Below are 17,469 nucleotides of genomic sequence, written 5' to 3'. Positions count from 1 at the left end.
CTTAATTTTTAGGTAAGTTTCACATAATGTGCTCATTATGCCTTTGCCTTGCAGGTAAGAAAAAAAAAGGCCAGCTGTTTACAACCGCTTTAAGCAGCTCTGCATTCAGTGCTTAGTGGTTCATGACACCAAACTCCAGATCACAACAGGGCACAGGGGTTGGCAGGAGGAACCACTTAGCACTATGAGCAGAGGGCAGCGACACTCCCAGAAGTGTCGGTTCCTGCAAAGACAATTCTTCATCACAGAGGCATTTGGCATAGACAGCAGGAAAGGTAAGCATTTACACAATTTCTTCCTATAGGTAGAATTTTAATTTTAACAATTTAGATGCCATAAGGTCAAACAATGGACTCTGCTGCTAGTGATTCTGCTGCTGCCTATTGGTTGCAATCCCAAGAGGAAGAATTTTAAAGAGGCTGCCTGAATGTCCCTATGGATGTGCTCCCTTGCTGGCTGTCACCCTCTTGGCTAGCTATAAAGGTTTATGCAGAGTTCTGGAGAGCAATTTCATAGGGACAAACAGGCAGGCTCTTAGCGATTCCGCCCCTGGCAATTTTGTTGCTAGCAAAGGACTGTAGCAATTATAAAGCCAGAGAAAAAGATATCCGGAGTTAATTTACTAAAAAAAAAACAAAAAACAAAAACAAAAAAAACGGGCTTTTCACTTTGCTAGGGAATTTTCCTTTACCTTAATGAATAAAGAACATTCGCTAGGCTATGGAAAAATCCTCTTGCAAAGTGAGCAGCCTATTTGCCTTTAGTAAATCAACTCCATAGCATAAAAAATATCAATTGTCCATTGAGTCTACCCTTTTTTTAAATATTTTTGTTTGTGGATAGAGCTATGTTTATACCAAGCAAGCCAGTGGGCGATTTAACCTACCATTGACTCAACGGAAATATAATTTTAACTGTTCCAATAAACCTGTAAAAATCAAATGCTTTACCTTTTTTCTCCCAGACTTTGCTGTTAGTAAAGCCGTCCATCAAATTAAAGGACCAATAGAGAGCCCTGCAAGGTGGCAGCGGGGGGAGAGCACATCCACCTTTAGGCTCCATGCACACTGGGCTTAAAGAAAAAAAGTCTGTTCTCTTGGGCCCCATACACACGGTCGGATTTTCCGACGGAAAATGTTCCACGGGAGCTTTCTGTCAGAAATTCCGACCGCGTGTAGGACATTTTCCATCGGAATTTCTGACACACAAAATTTGAGATGTCAAATTTTTGCGACAACAAAATCCGTTGTCGGAAATTCCAATCGTGTGTACATAATTCTGGTGCACAAAGTTCCACGCATGCTCGGAATCGAGCAGAAGAGCCGCACTGGCTATTGAACTTCATTATTTGTTGTACGTGTTGTACGTCACCACGTTCTTGACGTTCACAATTTCCGACCAACTTTGTGTGACCGTGTGTATGCAAAACAAGTTTGAGCCAACATCCGTCGGAAAAAAAACATGGATTTTGTTGTCGGAATGTGAGATCATGTGTACGGGGCATTACAGTAAAAGTTGAACCCAGCATGCCTAATTTGCCTGAATCTGTGCATAGGGCTATTTCATTGTGAATCGCCCAGACACACATACACGACTGTGGCTATTCATTAGATTCTGATAATTTACAAGAATGTATTTCTTATTTCATTGTCTCTGAGGATCCTTAAGTATCGTTGGCCTCTCCTCCGCACCATCTGCTCCAAAGCTCTGAGTAAACACATTGACGTTATTTGACAAATTACAAGTGAATTAAACAAAGCTGGTTCAGGCTCCGCTATGTCGCCACCTCCTTCATATCCTCTCCTCATTGTTATTTATCAGTCGCTCAGCTACGGCACACAAAACAGTCTAGGACATGTCAAGTGATCTTACATCTACATTTCATAATGCAGCTGGACTTAGTTTGTACCACAATATGCTCAGTCAGTTTATTCCCTATTGATAATATGATTATCTGCCAACATTGAGGGGTTTTTAATGGAAATTGACTCCACTGGCTATAACAACCAATTTGATTCTGACATAACTGGTCATACAAGGTCTACTGGCAAGCTCCATCCTGAGTTAAAAGGATTTGCCATAATATGATATGGAAACTGCCATTGCTGACCTATCCTCCTGCCAATTTACATAAAACTCTGGCTTCAGTATTTTAAGTTGCCGATCTGAAACCATTTTGCAGATAAGGACTTCTAACATTTCTCCAACTTCCCAGAAAACATTGAAGCCATAGGATAGCTTACCAGTCGGGAAACTGGTGTCTTCACAAGCAGTAGCCCCTCCATTATGTAATTCTTGTCAGATTTACTTTAAAGGATAAACTCCCTCCAGAGGTGGTTCTGGTCATCTCAGTAGATTGCTTTAAAAAAGGCCTGGATAGTACATAATATAATTGGGTACTAACATTTATAGGTAAAGTTGATCCAGGGAAAAACAGATTACCTCTTGGGGGGGTTAGGAAGGAATTTTTTGTCCCCCGCTGTAGCAAATTGGGTCACGCTTTTCTGGGGTTTTTCACCTTCCTCTGGATCAAATGTGGGTATAAGATTGTGTATATGGGATTGTAGGAGTTTATTGGTAGAACGAGATGGACTTGTGTCTTTTTCAACCTGACTACGTAATGATGATAGGATCAGTCCACCCAAAATTCCTAGATGTATGCGGGTGGGCTAATGAACCCCTTTGTTTTTTATATTCCTTAATGAATCTACAGGCAATATTCCCTCAATGTGTTCCCTGGCTCTCTTCGGTGGGAGTTCAGGTTCATTTTTTGGAAAGAAATTTCCTCTTGTAGTGGCACAGTACAGGTGGGAACTTGGAAACTCAGAAAATACAGTGACTGAGCCCACTAAGTGAAGTTGTGAGGATAGATAGAAATATGGGGGCTGTCGCTGCTTATTTAATGATGCAGGCACCAGGGTTGTTATCCGAGATACAAGGTATACTACCTAATGAGTCACTAACTCATTTTATTTCACCTCCAATAAATTTCTCCTTACTTTCTGAATGTGGGAAATCTTGTTTGCATTATGGCAAGCAGCGGTATCTCCTTATCCTCCTGGGCTAAACCATTATGTTCTGTGCATTGTACTGTACATTTTGCCTTACATAGTCTGCCCCTTGGGGTTCTTTATACTGAGTTGTTAATGACAGTCTGCACCACTGCTATCTGTATACCTTCCTGTGCTGTATATTCATACCAATAGGATTGCCCATACATCCTATGCAAAATTTGAGCACACTTCTGCTAATGGAAATATATAACATACTGTATATATTTTTTATTATTATTATTATTCAGGATCAATATAGGGCCAACAGTTTGCACATAACTTTACAATGTTGAGGCAAACAGTACAGTTACAATACAATTCAATACAGGAGGAATCAGATGGCCCTGCTTGTCAAAGCTTACAATCTAAAAGGAATGGTCAAGTGATACATAAGGTACTAACTGTGGGGGACCAGCTGATGGAGAAAATAAAAATACAGTTGTTTGCGGCAGGATAGGCTTCCTTGAAGAGAAGGGTTTTTAGGGATCGCCTAAAGGTCCATAGAGTAGGAGATGGTTGGACAGATTGGGGTAGGGAGTTCTAGGGGATAGGAGATGCTCGGGAGAAGTCCTGAAGAGAAGTATGGGAGGAGCAGACAAGGAAGCTAGAGAGAAGGAGGTCTTGGGAGGAGTGAAGTGAACAATTAGGTTGTTAGTTTGAGACTAGGTTAGTGATGTAGCTGGGGGCCAAGTTGTGGATGGTTTTGTAAGTTGTTAGTATTTAGAATTTTATTTGTTGGATAAGATCAAATATATATATTTGCTGTGTGTGTGTGTGTATATATATATATATATATATATATAATGTAAATGTAATTTATTTCTCGTAGATAAATAACAATATACGGCATTGTTTTAGGCACACCTACCTTTCATCAAGTCAGACTTTTGATGATGGTATGCCTGAAATATATTATTGTACATCTATGTATCATCTATGAGCAATAAATAACGCTCTCAGTACTGAAACCCCTCTCTCTCCCCTACTCTGTTTACTTTCTTGCCACTGGTTGTTGGGAACCCAACGGGCCCTCCCAAGCAAGGTCTGTCACTATTATGTAGGGGAAAGAATAGAGATATCACAAATATAACTCACTTTTGGGGATCCCAAAGACCCTCAAAGGGCAACACCAGGTGATGGGCGTTGATTAAGCATGACATGTGTCATTGTTTGTTCCTTTTCTTGAGTGGCTGTGATTTTGTTTTTTTACTTAGGCTGCTTTCACACTGGGGCGGTATTCAGGCGTTACAGCGCTAAAAATAGCGCCTGTGTAACGCCTGAAAAAAACCGGCCCCTTTAACTCCAGTGTGAAAGCCGGAGGGCTTTCACACTGGAGCGATGCGCTGGCAGGACGGTGAAAAAAGTCCTGCCAGCCGCATCTTTGCAGCGGTGAAGGAGCGGTGTATTCACCGCTCCTATACCGCTGCTACCCATTGAAATCAATGGGACACCGCGGCAATACCGCCGGCAAAGCGCCGCTGCAGCGGCGCTTTGCGGGCGGGTTTAACCCCTTTTCGGCCGCTAGCGGGGGTTAAAACCACCCCGCTAGCGCCCGCGCACCGCCGCTAAAACGACGGTAAAGCGCCGCTAAAAATAGCGGCGCTTTACCGCCGACGCTGCTCTCGCCCCAGTGTGAAAGCAGCCTTATAGATTACTTTGATAAAGCCTCTGGATTTTCCATGTATCCACCTCTCTTTTTAAAGTTTCCAGGGTTGGAAGCCGGACCAGCACCTTTCTGTGGGGATTTGGGGGCCAGAGTATAGACCAGTGATGGTGATTGAACCTTAGCACCCCAGATGTTTTGGAACTGCATTTCCCATGATGCCCATCTCTCTGCAGTGTAGATAAGCATCATGGGAAATGTAGTTCCAAAACACCTAGGGTGCCAGGTTTGCCATGGCATCGCTGGTATAGATGGACCAACCTGGAGCAGCGTATTATTGGACCGTAATAACCAATAAGAGAGAGAGCCAACACTCAAAATAAAGTAATTTTGTTTTTCTAATTACAAGGACAAAATTACCTAGTTGAAATCTTGAGGTTGCTTGCTTTCTCTTTCTGACTTTTGCAGCTTTCTGGGTTTACGTTTGGAAAAAAAACTCATAAACCACACCATAAAATAAAAAAAGCACCGGCCTTGCCAGGGTGATGCCAAGACAAAAATCCACCATCCCCTATAGTATTAGTGTTGATAGAGTAAACAGGAAAACCGCAGCCTATTCGGGAAAAAAAAGGTTTATTTTTGGTGACATCCTGTGTTTCTGTTATGCTTTGCTGCGAAGCGTGACGTCAGAGATGCAAAAATTACAGCCATCAGATGCAGAGTGTGAAGGACTCTCATGGTCGGTGTTTTTATGTGGCTGGCCAGTATTTTAATCACTGGCACTGGTTAAGGGATCGGAACTCTACACTTATCCAGCATCCTCCCTAACAATTATTCCATGAATCTCAATCATCCCCCCATATAAAGCAGCCTATATGGCTGTCCTATTCTGATACATATATAAATGTAAGGAAGAACCCACTAAGCACAGCAGGCACTCTGATGTGTGCTCCAATAACCTGGCCTATGGTAAGTCAGGGCCAGCATTTTTTATTCTTGCCCTATTTCACCGTATATTTGTTTTGGCACATAAATATTTTGCAGCATAATTGTAGTTAATAATGGCAAAGATGATCATATAATTGTCATCAACATAATATCATCTACACTAGGAACATAAATTCTGAGGTTCAGCATTAAAGTGATATTACAATAATAAAAAAAATAACAAATGTGTTATACTTACCTGTTCTGTGCAGTGATTTTGCACAGGGCAGCCCCGATCCTCCTTTTCTTGGGTCCCTCCGGCGCTCCTGGTCTCTCCCTCCTTTCGAGTGCACCCAGAGCAAGCAGCTTGCACTGGGGTCACCCAAGTCTGCACGGTCCCGAGCTGCTGCTCTGTGTGTCCACTCAGGCGCGGAGCCATGGCTCGGCCCTGACCCCTCTCTCTCCTCATTGGCTCACTGGCTGTGGATGACAGCAGGGGGAGCCAATGAGGAAGGAGAGCCCTCAGAGGGCTGATGCTCTTTTGCACGTCGCTGGATCAAGAGGGGGTTCAGTTAAATATTAGCGGGGGGGGGGGGGTGCTGCTGTACACAGAGGGTTTTTAGAATATATGAAGATAAAAAAGAAAACTTCAGCCTTTAGAACCACTTTAAATCTGAAGTTTAAGTATGAACAGGGTTGCCATGAGTCAGTAAATTTACGAACAGTTTATAAAAATCTGTGAGTTTTACAACTGTCCAGTGGTGGCTGCTCCATTAGGGACACAGGGGCGCTGCCCCCTGTGCTAATCCTTGCGTCCGGCTCCAAATCTACATGCAGACCACCGAATGAATGGATTTCAATATTTTTTCTTTTTTGAAGCGTGCATGATTAGAGCCTGAGGCTCTAATTGGCTTCAAAAAAGGGTGGGTTCATGGCGCAGAGCACTGCACCCAGAGCCCACCCTAGCTGTGTGACATTAGCAAATTAATATTCACTAATGTCTTCCAGCTTCTCCTCCCAGCCAATCAGGAAGCGGATCCTGAGACCCGATTGGCCAGGGAGTCTTAGGACTCCCGGCCAATTGGGTCTCAGGTGCCACTTCCTGTTCAGCCTGGGGGAGAAGCAATGGCCTGGCAAACTGCAGCAGGTGGAGATGCCTCCGATCACGGCCCACCGCCGTCTGATCGCTGCCTTCCCATCTGTTTCCCATGGGGGGGGGGGGGGTGATTGGGGGTCATGTTTGTGCAAGTGAGGTGGGCAGGTTTGTTTTTCACCCGAACCCCTCCCCCCCTCCAAAAAAAAAATTTGAGCACCAGCTGCCACTGCAACTGTCTGTAAATATCAGGGGCTGATACTTTGTCATGCTGTGTTCACTTTTTGAGTGTAAACCAGGCAGATTATTTGTTATGGGTATTTTCAGTGTTTCCTTATTTTGTTTATACTGTTTAGATATCAGTTGTCTTAGTTTTTAATAGTTCTGTCATTTGGCAGGTTGTCACTTGTCAGTAAAAAAATATGCTCTATCAGTAAATTTTCCAAGTTTTGTAATTAAAAAATGCTGCGAGAGTTTGGCAACATTGGGCATGAACTATTTTGGACCAATGTTAATGTGTACAGTATGTGTTATAGTATACCTAGTCGGTCCTTGTAGAAGCTGGAAATGACTGTAGCAGGCTCCACCTCTACAGTGATTGCTGCTATCTTCCAGCTCTTGTGCCCATCGCCTGCCCTGCTGCAAAGTGAACACAAAGGTTGCTCTCTTAGTCTAAACTCCATTCAGAGAACACTTTACATTTTCTCAATGAATACAAAGCATTTTCTTAAGGGGGCGGCGGTGTCACACTCTCCACCTCGTCTAATCAGAGAACATGTTGCATTTATTGCTCTAAATGGCATCCATGCTGATAACACCTCCTGTGTTCCTTAACTGCTTCAGCCCCGGAAGATTTTACCCCCTTCCTGACCAGAGCACTTTTTGGGATTTGGCACTGTGACGCTTTAACTGACAATTGCGCGGTCGTGCAACATTGCACCCAAACAAAATTAACGTCCTTTTTTTCCCACAAATATAGCTTTCTTTTGCTGATATTTGATCACCTCTGTGTTTTTTTATTTTTTTGCGCTATAAACAAAAACAGAGTGACAATTTGGAAAAAACGCATTATTTTTTACTTTTTGCTATAATAAATACCCCCAAAAAAATATATTAAAAAAAAAAAAAATTTTCCTCAGTTTAGGCCGATACGTATTCTATGAACACAGCTGCATTATTGTCTTCTTTATTTCTACCTGGAGTTCAGCGTTAAAGGTTAGGTTGGGATGAAGAATTGGATCTAGGCTTAGCTTTATGGATTAGGTTAGGGGTTTGGTTGGGACGAAGGGTTGAATTTAAGGTTAGCTTTATGGATAAGGTGAAGGGTTAGTTAGGGATGCTGAGTTAACTTTATGGGATGCTTTATGGATTAGTTAGGGATGAAGAGTTTAGGGTTAGATTTGTGGATTATGTTAAGGGTTAGGTTGGGATTATGGGCTGTTAGGGTTAGCTTTATTGATAAATTAAGGGATTAGGTTGGGATGAAGGGTGGAATTTAGGGTTAGGTTCATGGATTAGGTAAGGAGTTAGGTTGGGATGAAGAGTTGGATTTTGGGTTAGGTTGGGATGGAGGGTGGGATTAGGATTAGCTTTATGGATTTTTTTTTTTTTTTTTGTAATTCCTTTATTTAACCAACAGTTGCACTATACAAATAAAGGTATGGGTAAAGCTAGATACAGTGAAGTACGTATGCTAGAAACAATTATTAAATATCCGCATTAGCTTCAAAGTCAGCTCAACAGATTCAAAACATACACATGTTTTATGGATTAGTTTAAGGGTTTAGGTTGTTGGGGTTCGCTTTATGGATTAGGTTAGGGTTGGGTTGGGATTAAGGGTGGGATTTAGGGTTAGCTTTATGGATTAGGTTAAGAGTTAGGTTGGAATGAAGGGTTAGGTTTAAATTTGGCTTTATGGATTAGGTTAGGGGGTTAGGCTGGGGTTAAGGGTTACATTTAGGGATATAGTTTAGGTTACAAATTTGATTTGGGGTTAGCTTGAGGTTCAGTGTTAGGGGTTATACGCACTCTGACAGTGGAGCAGAGGCACACCCCTTGTACATCTAAGAGGCCTATAAACAGTCATTGGCATTGGCATGTAGGAGACCAGGGAGCTACACCTATACATATACAGACTTTTGAAATCTATTATCAGCATAGGCACAAGAGACCTATGAGCTGTATTGGAAGGTGCAATCTGATATTTTTTCACTGCCAGCTTTCTATTTAGGATGTTACTTTAAATTGTGACATTTTAACATGGGTTCTATTTTAAGTAAATATATACCAGCAGTTCTTATACACCCATTTCCAATACAAGAGCAGTTTCTCCCGTGATCTGCTTAGTCTCTGAAATGGGGAGCACGTTGCAGGCAGACATGAGTAATGTCCCTGAGCTCTATGGGATCTGGATGTTGTCATGAATGACATATTCCAGAGTCCAAATGAGAACAATTTATTCAGAGTGAACTACATTAAGTCAGACAAATAGGGCTTGCCCCTGCTAGGATCCCATGTAGCGTACAATTTAATAATTACGGTGCCCAACATGCAGATGGGGGGGGGGGGGTTAGAAGTGCATGCTTTAGAATTATGCTTAATTGTCGTTAGAGCTCCATAAATTTGTATGCTTGGTTCTTCTGATCTTACAACTGTTAATCAGTGGGGACGAAAAGGGAAGGCACTGTCAGGGGACAATAGTGATTGAAACAGTGAGGCTCTAGGCAAGGTAGCTGTTTTGGTTTGCCATCACCTTAATTGAAGTTTAGAAGGATTGCAGAGGGCACAGAAAAGCAGCTCCTATCTGTACTGATATTACTCCATTGAACACCAACTACTTACAAATGCATCTTCACCTTTCGAAGCATCGGCCAACTGCCCTATCCCCCTGGTTTACTGCAGGAGCATGAATGTTGTAGCTGGGCCCCCTGGACATGTACTGAGCCTTAAACTCCTGCCTAAGTTCCATAGTGGATGATCCAGCTCGGCAGCAAGCCCCCACAGGTACAAGGTTAGCTGTCATCTTCATGTATCCTACAACTGGCCATACACTATGAAATTTTTGAATGACCGTTCATACGAACATTCATCCTAAAATGCATTAGTACATTTGATGACCTAACGAATGTAATTTGAAAGTACTTCAAAATTTAGTTTGCTGTTAGCATTTGATTTTGGAAGTAATTTGATTTCCCAAACGAAGAATACCATCACTGTTGGACATTTGTTCATTTGAAAAAAAATGTTCCTTCCTGCTCCTTCAAATTTTCTCATCACTGCGGTTGGAAACGATCATCAATTTTACCCCACTGATTTGAAAATCAAACAAACATTCCTGAAACAAAAGAATGACATTCTTCTAGCATATGGCCCCCTTTATCCTAAAATCTATTATCGCTGTTCAGGATGAAGGACAGCTCTTGTGTCTTTCGCGACAGATCTGTTTGTGATAAATGTTAACATTTCTCAGATCTGACCACAACTACCTGTGGAGGAGGCTAAGGAATGAGCAACAATGGGAAACCAAGTGAGAACTTGCAGCAAGTGTGGGTTCTGGGCCATTACTGAGTGCCCATTCACACCAGTTGGTGGTACTATGCTGGGTGGCTATTTCAGTCCCATCACATGACAGGGCAGAATGCTTTGTCTCCTTATTTTTCCTGGTTCACACCACTGTGTTGAGGTGGAGGGCGTAAGGTCTACTCTTAAAAAAAAAAATAGTACTGCGTACAGTAAGTTTGTCCAGCACAGTGCTGTGCAAGGCAATCCATCGCCTTGCACCGTGGTCAGTGTGGCCAGCAGTTGAACTTTATGAGGTGTCTGTGTAAGAAAAAAAAAGGAACAGTGCAATTCACCGAGATCAGCGCATGAGCACTGCACTGATCAGGCCAGACTGCACCGCACACCAAAATGCTATTTGTGTGTCTCGGTTTTTTCAGTCATTGTTGCAAGTATGCAACCAGAGAAATCAAGGCGGTCCACACTTTGGGTCTGCATACATGTTGCAGATCAGCAGCTCGGAAAGTACTAAGCCAAAGATAGTCAGGCAACTAGAATTTTCAGTCCCTAATGACAAGCTCCATAATTTTCTTGAGTTCAGGCTTCCTTTAATGGCTCCCTAACTGAATTTAGGCCTTCTTGTATCACTGATGGACAATTTCCCACTAAAGTGATATAAATTAAAACCTCAACAAGGTCCTCTCTGCCCTTATAAAGCAGCGGTCAGGATTTAACGTGGGAGAAATATTCTTCATTTAAGTATTTTGTTCCTGTTTTGGCTTTAGAGGCGAAAACCTCTTCCCAATCTATAAACCATCTGTTTGCATGCATTGCCTGGTCCTCTTGGGTATTTCGCCTTGGTGATCATAATCATTCTCCAAACATTCTTTTAAAATAGGGCTTGCGACTACAAGAATATGAAATCTTGGAGATTTAGAATGCTTGGGAACTGACAGTAAAAATGGCAGCCGCTCAATCAATATATAACTAACGAGGTCAGTGCAAGATGGGAGGGGTACTTTGTCTATTGCATAATACAGTATAGGGTAACATTTTCAAGCAAACAGACCCACTAGGCAATAAAGAGGACACATAAAATCTGTTCCTAATTTAAAATACATTGGAAGATGTGAAAGATGCATGCTGTGTCAAGGGACCTCTACCGCATGCAGCTTACACATGTGTGGCCTCCAGATGAGTTTTCCTCCGGTTTATTCAGTGCTATATTATGTCTTATGCCCTGTACACATGGTCGGAAATTCAGATGGAAAAGGTCCGATCAGATTATATTGTTGGAAAATCCGATCGTGTGTGGGCTCTATCGGACTTTTTCCATCGGAAAAAAATTTGAGAGCTGGATCTAAAATTTTCTGACAAAAAAATGCGATCAGACTTTTTCCGATCGTTTGTAGAGAATTCTGACTGACAAAGTGCCACGCATGCTCAGATCAAATTACGAGACCAAAGCTATTGGCTACTAGCCTCTACGTAGTCCCGTCGTACGCAACAAATGTCAACACGTTACAAACGATTGGATAGTCTGACAACTTTGTCTGACTGTGTGTATGCAAGACAAGTTTGGCACAAAATCCATCGAAAAAAATCCGATGGATTTTGTTGTCGGAATGTCTGACCGTGTGTACAGGGCATAAGTGTTGGTGCCCTAATAAGCGTAGACCACATGATACAGAAATGTACAGTACCACTTGTATTTGAAAATGTGTGCAACTTAGATATCTGCTTTGATTTTCCATTAGCTAGGTCCCCTTTAATGACTAATAGGGTTAAGAAATTTTGTAACATCCTGGAAATACTAGAGTCCATATGTGTGTTGCATATCTATATAACTGGAATGGAATGCATTCTATATGGCAAGCAGCCAATGAGTCGTAGAACACTTTCTAGGACAGCCTTTCTCAATTAGGTTCTGTGAAACCTTAGGGTTCTTCTAGAATTTACTAGGGGTTCTCTGAGCAATGAGAAGTAGTGAATTGATCACCTGGTTTATGGTGCCTGCATAGTTCTAGAAGCCTCGCTTGATAAGGCCAGATGCATGGGACCAGTGGTGCCTCTCAACTCTCAGGTAAATAACCACTGACACCAGTGATCCATTTAGCTGTCTATGGGGAGCATTCTTTAAATTGTCCAACAATGTTAAGACATCATTATTTCCTATTCCACCAAGAGAACTGTTCTCAGAATGTTCTCACCAATCTAAGGGGACCCTTCTGCACTAACTACCCATGTAAGCACTTCCCTTACAGAGTATCAGTTTATGGGGCCCTTCTCCACTCACCACCAATTGAACACCAACCATGTAAGTAGGGCCTTCTCCACTGACTACCCATGTAAGGAGGACTTTCTGCACTCACCACCAAATAAGGCGGGAACTACAATGGCCACCAATGTAAAGAAGCACTGCACTGATGTATTCAGGCATTTTTCCATTGACCGATGATATAAGGGAACACTTCTCCCACTGACCACCAATTTAGGTAGGCACATTTCTACTGACCAGCAATATTAGAGGGAATTACAATGATCATGAATGTAAGGGGACCATTCTTTGCAGACAACTTATTTTCAAGAGCATTGGGGCATGATTACCAATGTAAAAGGTTCCTTCTCCACTGGCCCCCAAGGTAAGAGGATCTTTTTCTGTTGACATGACCTCTAATGTACCACTGATCTCCAATGTAAGAGGGGTGTTTCTCCATTGATTACCATTGTAAAGGGGTTCTGCTCTGTAGACCACTAGTACATTTTGTCATATAGATCAATGATGTAATACAAAATGGTCATCTTTTGTATTACATACATTAGGTGCACTCCATTGTTAATGATCTTATTTCCTATTCTATCTACAACTCACTGATCATAATAATGTCCTATGTTCTGTAGAAATAATAATTCTTACTGAGGGTTCCCTGCAGTCTAAAATGTATTTTAGGGGTTCCAATATTCTAAAAATATTGAGATAAGCCATCCTAAAGAACTGATGTATAGTAACTCACAGTATGATCTGTTAAGATTAACATGCATAATACAACTTGATTTTACAAACTCTGTATTCTTTGGATTTTCCAAAACCATGTAATGTAAGAGTCTAATTACACAATCCATTCAGTTTTATCCGTTCAGGTGTACTCTCAAACTATATAGCTGTTGATAGATGTAAAAAGGGTTGTACACTTGAAATGCAATGGGTATGGTCTGCTTTTAGGTGCATGATGCAATCAAATGATGTTACAGATTTAAAAAATGCTTGAGACAATTTTGTGGTGACTTTGGTTGATGAGCAGGGTTAACTTGAGATTGACAGATAAGGTTTCCGGATGTTGGAAGCACACACAATCACACACAATCACACACACACACACAGATCTTCAGACACTCTGAACTATGGGACTTTTATATAACTTTGCTGTGCTAGTTTTCCATCTCCGCGGCCATGTTCGGGAAAAGAAGGCAATAACGTGATGGTTGGTTGTCTTATTCTAAGGGATTCATAGGCAGGAAGTAAGCCACGTGTAGCAATATATCTCCACTTAATAAGCCACCCAAATCCTTTTATTTCTTCTGTTTTGACGTTCACTAAAGATGTTACATATTCACCCATATACATCATTCAGCCATACCAAATTTACGCCTGGTGGTCACAGGCAATGACTTCAGTAATCACATCAGAAAACAATCCACCCAACAAAAGTCCCTTTTTGTACCCAACACACACCTAGACTATTTTGTAGTCTGTGTACGAGCTGTGAACTTGGCGCCAGGTTTTCCCCTCTTACAGGATGTCACTCGCTGTGTGGGACTGGCATTAAAACCACAGCATGGTCAATTGACTCAGAGTTTTCAAGCAGATCTTTCCCACACACTTATTAAACAATGGCCTATTGACCTTTGCTGAATTGCAAAACTTTCATTAAATCAAAATCAAATCAAGCAGATCTAAAATGAAGAAAAAAACGTATAGATAAATAACCTTTAAAGTGTAAGTACAGCCAAAACGTTTCAGTGGTTAGCACTTCTGCCTTGTAGCACGAGGGTCTTAGGTTTGACTTCCAACCATGACACTACCAGTATGGAGTTTACATGTTCTCCCTGTGGATGTCTGGGTTTCCTCCGGGTACTCCGCTTTCCTCCCTCACCCCAAAGACAAGCTGGTAGGTTAATTGTCTCTTCTCTATTATTGGCCCTAGTATGTGTATGTATGAATATAAGGTAGGGACCTTAGAATGTAAGCTCACTTCGGGCAGGAAAGTATGTGAATGTACATTATGGAAAGCACTGCGTAAATTTTCAGCGCTATATAAATACCTGTAATAAATAAAAATTGCAAAAAGTGGTGAAGGATTAGAACCCCTGTTAGGCCTTCATTGACATTCTTTAGTAAGACCACATCTTACTTGCTGCGATGGTGACAGCAGTTTCACTAGGCAGGAAATGAGGACAAATCTACAACAGGGGCACAGACGGCAATGAAAAGCTGACAATGGTTCCAGCATCCCCATACTCTACAAAAAAAAAAAAATACTGGACATAGCTGTTTGAACACCCAATTAGATATAAAAAATGTTTAACACTTTCATAGTTAAAGATTTTATATATTAAAAAGTTTGCCATTCAGATAAGGTTGCATTGATATGTTTGCATTTTAGTGCAGCAGTAAAAAAAACGCTTACTTCACCTTTTGGGGTAGTTGACAGCAAATTGCACCTTTTATAGCAATGAATGATAATGCATGTTAAACATCTATGCAACCTTCCTAAAAGGCCCCTATAATGCAATTCAAACTTTACCCCATGCATAATGCAGAAGTGGGAATGTTGCCTAAATTCACCTTGTGCAGCAGTGGAACCCCCACATTAATCATGAGATTTCAGCAGTAATCTGACCACAGTTTTTCGGCACAGCTGCCAATCAGATAATGATAGAGTTGGTTACAAGATGAACGCTTGTTTACAGATGCTTACGGTTAACCTACAGAGCATCTAAGGATACTAAAAGCAGTAAGAATCGAGAAAAAAAATATGTTCTTGGGTTTTTAAAAAGCCTCTGACAGACGAGACATGCTGGGACCTGCAGTTCTATACAAAATATTGTGTGTATATATAGTATAGCCTACTTTGAAGAACCATACAAGCTAAATTCACACAGCAGTGTCATTTTAAAAAGTTGCTTTAATGTGTCCACTTCATTTTGCTGAGCCATGGTGTGAATCTTGCATCATATATGGATTGATCTTTTGGAACGTCTAGTTGACGAGTATTTTGTAATTGACCCAGCCCCATCAGGGCACTGTATATTTGGTGATGTAGTACCTTTGTGACAAATAATTCATTTTAAAATAAAGCGATTTCAGAGCTGGACTTAGTGTCTTGGGTGATAAATGGATTTCAGAACCCTTGCCTCAAAATGATAAGAAATTTCCAGCATGTGGATAAGTTCTAATTATCAATAGTCTTATATCCCTTAAAAATCAAAGTTTATGGCTAGTCTTAGATAAGGAACACGATTGTATTGAGAACAAATGATGTCAGGCTTTGGTGGGTAGACCGGACTAAAGTACACGTACCAATATTTCAAACTAAAACTCCAAGTACGTTCAGCTGCCATGCTTTGTTGTGGCAGTAATATTTGGTATCATGTTAACTAGTAGTAGAACAGTACAAATAAAGTAGATGGTAACATTTATTGGCTAACAATATATTATAGTTCAAGCCTTTTTAAAATCCTGAGGCCCAAAGTGATATTATATGAATGAATTTAATTATAATGCGTAAAGTTTCCAGGTGATTTGAGATAAAATAGAGGGGCTCTAGGAATAAAATTCCATGTAGTATTACAATGGAGATGCAAGATCGCCAGTCTGGGTGGGTATTCTGGAAAACTTGAACTTAACAATAAAATTGTTTTATTTTCATAGCCTAACACATTTAGCATTGACCTGGATGATTACAGGGGATCCCAAGTTCATACAATTATTAATTTACACAATTGATGTCCATAACGATCTTCAAAAAGGCTAGCCTATCATAAATAGATGTTTCAGAAAGTTTAGAGTTTAAATGATACTTGGATTTTAATTGGCTTACTTAAGTTATTAAATACACAAGCTTTCAGGACCCATTGGGTTCGTTCCTTAGATATACGATTGTGAAAATGATTCTGAAAACCACAGTCAAAAGAAGAACAAGGAAAAAAATTAAATAAAACCATACAGCTATTTTTTTTCTTGAGTAGTAACAGTTATTGTAAAAAATTTGGATATATAGATAGTGATCAGAGGTTAGAGTGTCATTGGGCTAATATACTAATGGTCTGGAGATGGGAAGCCCAGGCACATTTCTCACCGAAATGCAATTCTGAAAAGTCCATATGGGACAGGCTTTGTTGTCAGAGGTCAGAACCATAAAGGTACAAAAAAGTCTGGTCTCTCTTCAGAAAAAAGTATACATAACAAATCTACGAAGCTGAAGATAGAGAATATTCTGGTACAGTTAGTAAAAACTGAAAACCGGGGACCCATTCACTTTCAAGGTACAAAGCACCAAAACCTCAAATTGGTCCCTGTAGATCAAGGCGGAGGTCAAGGCTGAAACAAAAGACCCTGAGCTCCAGTTGAGATTACACATGTAGAAATGAAAAGGGACTTACTTGGCTGTCCCATTCTCAGACAGCTGAGAATCAGCAGCATCAGAGCCTTCATCATGCTGGGTTTGCCTTGCCCTTCCTCAGCCGGTATCCAAAGGCGCTGGCTTCCAGTAAGCCCTCAGCAAGCAGCGTAGCACAGGCACAGCTGGACAGACAGACACAGAGCTGAGTGTGGGCAAGGAGTCAGAGAACTCCAGGTTTTGTTCCTCCACAGCAGAGTTCTCAGCTTATAAGTAAGAAGAGAGCAAGAGATAAAGAAGAGAAGGGAAGTTGGAGAAGTGACAGCAAAGATAGCAATGGACAGCTGTGCAGATTGCTGTGCTCACACAACACTGTGTGTGATGAGCCTTGTGCAGGAAATAAGCAGGACTAAGGGAGGTCTTATGCAGCTGGACAGCATTGAGGAGGAAATGCCTTTTACACAAGTAAAGACATTCTCTAAGGAGCCCAAATACCAGAAAAACAGACCCCCCTCCTCCTCACACACGTCCAGAAGGCGGGGTGTACTGGGACCCCCACTGAGGAGGATCAACTTGATGTTTTTGTCACTCTGAAGTTCTGTTCTGTTTGTATTCTGTGTGGCCTCTGACAATGGGCTATTTTCGTCAGTTAACAAAAATGTTTTCTACTAATAA

General features: G+C 41.3%; 1 protein-coding gene across 1 annotated transcript in view; it reads right to left on the bottom strand.

The window, feature by feature from the left end:
- Positions 1–17,234, bottom strand: part of ENG (endoglin) — an 86,356-nt gene extending 69,122 nt beyond the window's left edge. Inside the window, exon 1 of the mRNA XM_077478715.1 lies at positions 16,838–17,234. Within this exon, the coding sequence (XP_077334841.1) occupies positions 16,838–16,892 (55 nt within the window). The 5' untranslated portion in view covers positions 16,893–17,234. The remainder of the gene's footprint in view (positions 1–16,837) is intronic.
- Between the last annotated feature and the right edge of the window lie 235 nt (positions 17,235–17,469).

Source organism: Lithobates pipiens, unplaced genomic scaffold (genome assembly GCF_037356315.1).
Source record: "Lithobates pipiens isolate NorthernLeopardFrog02 unplaced genomic scaffold, aLitPip1_a1.2 Scaffold_1, whole genome shotgun sequence".
In the NCBI taxonomy this organism is placed as follows: Eukaryota; Metazoa; Chordata; class Amphibia; order Anura; family Ranidae; genus Lithobates; species Lithobates pipiens.
This window is presented reverse-complemented; position numbering and strand designations above follow the sequence as displayed.